Below are 7695 nucleotides of genomic sequence, written 5' to 3' on the forward strand. Positions count from 1 at the left end.
CATGGAAACGGGAGTGATGTGGGTTTCCTGTGGCAGTGTGGCCCTTCTCCCTGCTATGGGCCTCCAGAGCTCTGCCCGCTGAGAAAACCACCTACGTGGCAGCGTTCAGGATGGCGAGCAGGGTAGACCCAGTCCTTTGCTTTGGGATTTTCATAGATGTCTGGAGAACTGAAAATTTTTGTTTTTTGAAATACAGGTTTTTGGGACACTATAAAGGAATTACTTACTGTTCCATCATGTCTTCTATATTAATGAATTTAAAATCATATCCTTAATAATCCTATATTCTGTCTTGTTTTGATTCAGACTGTGAGATGAAAGGAGTTTACCTGAAATCTGTGCGTAGCCCAGCTCTTGGCAACAGATACAAAATGGTTCATCGTGAATTCAACATGACGATTTTCTCTCAGGTACAAAAGGAAATGACAGCCGTCCTCATGAAACTGGTCATGTGTGACTGTATTTAGGTTCTAGTCCTACTCTGAAGTGTAGCTTGCGGCCTATTGCTGATAAATAATAAGTTCCAACAAATTACTTTTGACTTAATTTTGATTTTTAAGTTAAAGTGTGCAGACACTTATGCTTTGATAGAAGCACCCCCACCCCATTCCTCAGCCAGAGAGAGGCTGTCAGCCAGTCTGAAGCAAAAGCATCCCAGTCCCTAGTTGTCTTCTCACTGAAGAGCAGAGCTGTTACAGTGACCACTGTTGATCCATGTAACACTGCAGATGCTCCAGGGTTGGAAGCTGACCTCCCCGTCCCTGCTGCCTTCCGCTGTCCCAAAGGATGCTGACTGACATCCTCCGAGGAAGAGTCCTCTCACCCAGCGTGTGACGTTTCCAGTCTCTTAACCGACTTCCCAGTTTGGTGAATCAAACAAGCCCCATGCAGATGTGGAGCAGTTTGGGTGTATTGCTGGAGAAAATCTCTCTCTCTTGGCACCGCTGCCCGTTACCCAGTTGTATGTCAGATTGCCGTGTGCTCTTGCTGCCGGAGAAGCCGCAGTGCCAAGAGATCACATTTTCTCTAGAAACTAGGTTAGCTCCTGAAATGCAAGTTTGGAAATGTTTATGAGAAAATAAAGTAGTATATTTAACGGTGCTTGTTGCTGCTCCTCAGCACTCTCTGGCAGGGTGCCTCTTGCTGTCCAGTGTCGCCAGCGTTACTGGGGCTGACCCTTTCCGTGGACCCCAGATGTTAGTTGTGCCCCTGCTGCATGGGGTAACCACTGAGCATGAGGGACTCTCCAAAGCGGATCCTTAGCCACTTTCTTGCCCTATTACGCACCGTATCGTTACGCACAAATCCTGCCTACTCATAAAAGGGCCAGTGAATGTATGATCGTGATGGAGCTGTTTTCAAAATGATAACTTCTTCTCGTGCCTGCCTCTGGCTCAGTTCAGTTCCTATCACACCTGGCTGTGCTCCCCCTCAACATGAACGCTGCATGGTGCTCAGCTGAGATGATCTACAAGATCTATCTTCTGGCTTCTGTTTTACTCTGAACTCTTTGTATGTCACGTGACATAAGTCACTTGTAGAGCAGTTTTTAGCTACTTCAGTTTTCCCTTGAAAGAATTATTTTGCCTTGGAAAACTAAGTACCTAAATAGAATTGGAAAAACAGATATTCAGGATCATTCCTTATCCCCTCTCCACATTTTTTTTCCCCTGTACCTTGTATTCCTGTTTTCTATATCACCTTCAGCACAAGAAAGTGGAGATCTGTATTGGATGAAAAGGGTAAATCACTTTTTTTTTCATTACCATAAAAAAATGCAGGTTGTGCTCAGTGATTATTTGCAAGCAGATAAGAAGAATTCATAAGGCTCGATTTCCAAGCAGCCTCAGCTTACGATGTCGGTTTTGTTGTTGTTTCAGCTGAGGCAGAGTGCTGCTGAAAACACAAAGCTTGAACTTCCATTTCATTTTACACATTGCAAAGGCATCATGAAGTGCTTCTGTCCGCAAGCCTTGCGCGTGTGCTGCGGCGTTCCTTGTGCATGTGGTGTAGGGTGCGGGGTCTGCCTCAGTGCAAACCTGCGACCCAGTGGGCCAGTGTGGCGGTTCGGTCCTTTCGCCTGTGCAGACACGTGCAAAGGAGATACTCCTGCGGGCATCCCAAGCTGTGTGGTAGCAGTATTAGTGAGCAAGTCTTGCTTCTATTGTGATGCTACAAGTAATATTCCCTTTAAAATCTTTCTGGTGAGAAGCCATGGGCCCAACTGAGTGTATGTGTGTTCCAGCACAGCTACATGTGCTGGGCCTTGCGGGGCAGTAGCTGAGGAACTGCAGAACGTGCTCAGCGCGGAGGTTCTCAGAGGCATAGGGTGGGTTGGGTAAGCAAAGTGCCTTTATGGAGCGGAGGAGCAACATCGTTACCGTATTTCAAAACTAACTTTGGGTTTCCCCCCTGCCCCAGATTCCTGAGCAAGACCAGTCTTATGAAGAAGACAGTTTCTGTGTTGGAGAGGTGGAAGAGGAAACTTGCAAAAGTGAATCTAGTGAGGAGGAAGTGTGTGTTGATTTTGATCTCCTAAATCATGAGAGTTTCACTAGTGGAAGAAAACAATACCTCACTCGCCGCAGAAAAAACTTAAACCAGGCTGGAATGAAAGAGGACTGTTCTGTCCCAGTGCCAAAGAAGAAACCGTCCCGAATTATTGTTGTCAGTGATTCCAGCGGGGAAGAAATAAGTGTCAGCAATGAGAAGCCTGTGAAAACAGACTCTTTCAGGGCAGAACAGGAAAATGCTCAGGTACCCAAGTCACTGCCTTCAGCCTCTTCTGCGCAGCCCAGAAGACTTGCTGGGGAAGTCATTGTTCACCAGGCAGTTGAGGATAAGAGCAAGATGATTCCCAGCTTGAAAGCTTCAGTATCGGAAATGCTGGATTTTCACCCAGACCAAGTCAGGAGCACGTGCTTTCCGCCAGCTGTCGCCAGTTCTGATGCAGGGAAGGAGGCTCTCCAGGCTCGCAGTGAGGTTGGTGTTATAACTCAAAACCAAGGACCTTGCCCCTCACGTTTTGCTAAAGAATCCCAGCCGGTGGGAATCCGGCCCATCGCGCTGCTGTTTCGAGGGCTGTCAGCAATACAGCAGCGAGCGAGCGTGCTCCTGGTGGTAAGGGAGCAGGTCCAGGCTGCTTGTACCGCGTTAGGTAGCTCCCTTTTCTTTGGTATCGGAAGTTTTTGTACTCACAGGGTAATCTGGCGAGTATTATTAGTGGTCGGGAAACAAAAATGGGGGCATTAGATACTACCTTGAGTCTGACGGTCGTGGAGGAGTATGGATCTGTTTTGAATAGCAGAGAGTGTCCACTAATTCTCTGGGTTTTGTAGTTGCAAAATACTTGTTCAGTGTCCTGAAGTAACACATTCATAGTTGGAGGCTGGGTTCCTGATCTCGTACGCTGACTTCTACCATGTATAATATTCCGTTTTTGTTGAACTTCTTAGTGAAGGCTGCATGCTTTCGTCATTGGAATTTGGAAGACTTTATAGATTAAAGTGTTAATAAGTTTTGCAATATTGAGAAATACTTTTTAGATTCTATTAATTTGATTTAAAAAATAAACTGGAACAAAGTGTATTTTTTTTTTTTTTTATTAAGCTATAGGTATTTGAAAACTTTTTTTCACCCACGTTGTTCTTTGGCCTTATGCTTCTGCGATCAGTTAGAAATACTGTGATTCTCAACATTTACAGGTGGAAAGTTCTTTGAAGAACACCTGTAGGAGCACTTCAGTCCCATCTCATTCTGCTTCCACAAACCCCTCTTCAGCTCCAGCTCTGTTTTCATGTGACCCTCTGGAGAAAAAGCCTTCGCTCTGTATTCTGGTAGACAGTCGTGAGATCTCCTCTGGAGCGGAGGTGATTTCTTCCTTGAAGGCAGTTCACGGAGTAAAGGTGCAGGTTTGCTCGCTGAGCAGCAGCGATTACATTGTAAGCAACTGCATGGCGGTGGAGAGGACGTTTCTGTCAGACTTAGTGAACTATGTGAACAGGAATAAAGTCACCCAGCGGATCCAGTGCCTGCAGAACATGTTTAAGAGAATATGTGTGATTGTGGAAAAGGACAGGATTAAAACAGGTGGGTGTCACCAGCCTGGGGCAGCACGGGGACGCACTGGTCTCTGCTCAAGGCTTGCACTGGCTACACTGGCTTTCTGTATAATACAGGATGGAAAGTAGATTGAAAACCTGCATTTTACCCTCTGTAGGAGTATTACAGTAATAAGCTGAGCGTTAAGATTTGTTCTGCTTTTGAGGGCCTTTTAATATAGGCAGAAATACACAGCCAGAGCCAGAGGGATACGCTGCTTACTAATTACTGAGGGAGGGCAAAGCAAGTTAACTCAAACGTTAACTGACCTATTAATATGTGCAAGAATACCCCAACTTCAAGATTATTTCAACAAAGAAGGTGAGAATAGTAGAAAAAAGGAACAAGCACAATCTTACCTGTGCTCTGCACTAAAATAATAGCAGACTCCGGAAAAATACTTTTTTCGAGCAGCAAGCTAAGAGGTTTAGAACCAGTGAGAATGGCAGCTGGCCTGAGCACAGCACCCCGCATATTAAGCCCACCTCCAAACTGCAGAGGCCAAACCACGTAATGACTGCTGCTTGAACAAGCAAAAGATGAGCTGAATAAAATTGTATTTTAGAAAAAAAAGAGCACTCCGACAACGAGTTGCTTTGGGAAGGCTGCGTTTGAGCTATTGCCTCGTGTCACAGCGCACGGAACAGAGGAGTCTCAAGAGCAGCTCCTGACTTGATTAAACATTTGTGGAAAATTCAAGATTATTTCATTAACTTATATAGTCTGGACCAGCCATTTGTTTTAAAACTAAAATCCAAATTATGCAATCAAATGATTTTACTAACGCTGCCTATTCTCAGTGCCATCTAGAAAATAACGGAGAGGTCTTGCTTGCACCTGCTTCAACTAGAGCTCAGCATTCCAATTAAATGACAGACGCTCTGGGCTATAAAACACCACTGTTGAAATCAAGTTGTGGACGCAGCTTTGTTTTTGTGACATAAATTTAATTAATTGATAGTTCAGATGTGGAAACGATAGAATTGGTCACTGACGATGTAGCTGCTCAGAAGGGGCTACAGATCAGGGCATTGCGTTTGAGCTGCCTTTTTACCAAGCTGCTGAAGGCGTCATTCATTTTCATTGGTGTTGTCCAGTTTTTCTCATTACGCTGTTTCTGGAGTGCTGCTGGTTTCTTATTTGACAGTGTTCAAGTTCATTGTTACTTCTATAGCTTTACTAAACCTCTTCTGATTCAGTCTGTCCTGTCATTTTATCCTGTGTTCCTCTCAATCCGATCTCCTAATGACATTTCATTTGCAATTTCTGTGTTAATTCCTAAACTGTACCTCTCATGTAACCAAGTCTTGCCCCTGTGACCTTTACTTGTTTCCTTTCCCCGTGGTGTTCTCCCTTATGTTTTTTGTTGCAAGTTCTCAAAGCAGGTGATCTTTGAACCATTTTGTTTTGTGAGTGATTCATATTAGATTTTCACAGTAATTTAGCACTTAAATCTCAGTGAGTTTTTCTGTATTTTCACTCTGCAGGAGAAATGTCACGATTTTTCCAGAGGACGCAGTACTATGACAGTATGCTCTCAGCCTTGGTCCAGGCTGGGGTCCAGATTCTTTTCAGCTCTTGCCAAGAGGAAACTGCTGGTTTGCTGAAAGACCTGGCTTTGGTGGAGCAAGGAAAAAACGCTGCCATTTGTGTGCCAACGGAGGTGGAGGGTCACAGACAGGAAATGCTCAACTTCTACTTGACTATTCCTAACCTCAGCTACCTGGCTGCTCTCAACATGTGCCATCACTTTGGCTCTGTGAAGAAGATGGCCAACAGGTAACAGCAAAGATGTGTGACAAGTGCTTTCAGGCCCGACTTTCCTTTTGCTCCTGTCTCACCCGGGACCTCCTGCCAGGGCGGTTGCTCAGGGAGACCCTTTGTACACCTCTCTGTTGCTGCCGGCGCTCCCCTGTCCTGTTCTTCGTGCATTTCTCAGGCTCTTCAAGCAGAGCAGGGCAATGACACGGGCTCTGCGTCTACCATCCCCCCTACTGCCATACCTTTTCCTTTCCCTTGTCGTGGTATTCCCTGTTTTCACTGCAGTTTTCTTAGGCTTGCTTAGTCTGGAGTGCTCACCGCCCTCAGGGGCCTGGGGAGGGGAGATCACCGGCAGCTCGGGCTGGTCCTGTTGCTCTCTCGACGCTTCTTGCTCACTGGCAGTTTCCCCTTCTGTCCTGGCATCCTCCACTGGGCTCCACAGAGCTGCAGGTCAGGTGCCCTCCTACTGTGGTCTCTTACAGCTCGCCCTGCGACATCGCCGCCGCTGCCCAGGTCAGCCCGCGGAAGGCAGAGGAGATCTACCGCTACTTCCACTACCCCTTCGACAGGCAGATGCTGCCTGACCACCTCTGCCCTAAGGGGAAAAGCAATGCAGCCGCCAAGGACTGAACCCAGTGAAAGTTCCCAGGGCCCCAGGCTGTTTTCTTTTAACTGCACTTTACTAAGTTTTGATTTGCTGTAAAATATGTAAATAAACACTTGTAGAATGACCGGGGGCTCTGAGTGTGCTACATCCTCTGCTGTTGGGCACCTACTGGGAGGCTCTGCTGGGCCTTTACCAATCTGCCTCGGGCAGGGCCACATGCCTGCCGTGTCACCCAGGCCAGGGCCTCCCTGGTAGCTTCGTTACGGCCAGGCACGTGGCTCTGAGCAGCGTGGTGGCTGCGCTTTGGTTGCTGGGTGCGATCATTCCAAAATGCCTTTAAAAATGAGAATAAGGGCTGAAGTGTTTTGGCAAAGTAAAGCTTTCTGGTGGTGACAGGGGAAGGAGCCACCTGCAGTTACTTGCCATTTACTGCAAGATTGGTACTGGTTTCCTAGGAAAAATGGGAATTAAATCCCAGACTGGTGGGGGCTGGAGGGGACCTCTGGCGACCACCCAGCCCACCCCCCTGCTCAAGCAGGGTCTCCCAGAGCGGGCTGCAGAGCCACGTCCAGGCAGGTGTGGATGTCTCCAGAGCAGGAGACCCCACCGCCTCTCTGGGCAGCCCGTCCCAGCGCTCCGGCACCCTCACGGTAAAGACGTTTCTCCTCAGGTTCAGGTGGAACTCCCCGTGTTGCAGCGTGTACCCGTTGCCCCTTGTCCTGTCGCTGGGCACCGCTGAAAAGAGCCTGGCCCCGTCCTCATGACTTTCCCTTAAGGTATTTGTGTGTATTGATGGGATTCCCCTCTGTCCTGTCCAGGCTGAACAGCCCCAGATCCCTCAGCCTGTCCTCACCAGGGAGATGCTCCCATCCCCTCATCATCCTCGTAGCCTCTGCTGGCCCTGCTCCAGCAGTTCCCTGTCTCTGTGGAACCGGGGAGCCCAGAACTGGACACAGCACCGCAGAAGTGGCCTCACCAGGGCAGAGCAAAGGGGAGGATCCCCTCCCTCGACCTGCTGGCCATGCTGCTCCCAATGCCCCCGGCCGCATTGCTGCCCCCCCACCCTCCCAGGCCCTTCTCCGCAGAGCTGCCCCCAGCCCCTGCTGTTCCTTACTCTCCTTGCCCACAGCACTGAAGGGGTGCTAGGGCTGCAGCAGGCTGACGGCGGGAAGCAAGTTCGCTGCTCTCAGGGGGCCGCCCAGCTGCCACCTCCTGCCCCCGGGCCC

At 48.3% G+C, this 7695-nt stretch overlaps 1 protein-coding gene across 1 annotated transcript in view; it reads left to right on the forward strand.

The window, feature by feature from the left end:
• FANCM (FA complementation group M) overlaps positions 1-6594 on the forward strand; it is a 75715-nt gene extending 69121 nt beyond the window's left edge. Inside the window, 5 exon segments of the mRNA XM_037396172.1 lie at positions 307-410; positions 2422-2982; positions 3705-4089; positions 5589-5880; positions 6345-6594. Coding sequence (XP_037252069.1) covers positions 307-410; positions 2422-2982; positions 3705-4089; positions 5589-5880; positions 6345-6492 — 1490 coding nt within the window. The 3' untranslated portion in view covers positions 6493-6594.
• The last annotated feature ends 1101 nt before the right edge of the window (positions 6595-7695 follow it).

This window comes from Falco rusticolus, chromosome 7 (assembly GCF_015220075.1).
Source record: "Falco rusticolus isolate bFalRus1 chromosome 7, bFalRus1.pri, whole genome shotgun sequence".
Lineage (NCBI taxonomy): Eukaryota > Metazoa > Chordata > Aves > Falconiformes > Falconidae > Falco > Falco rusticolus.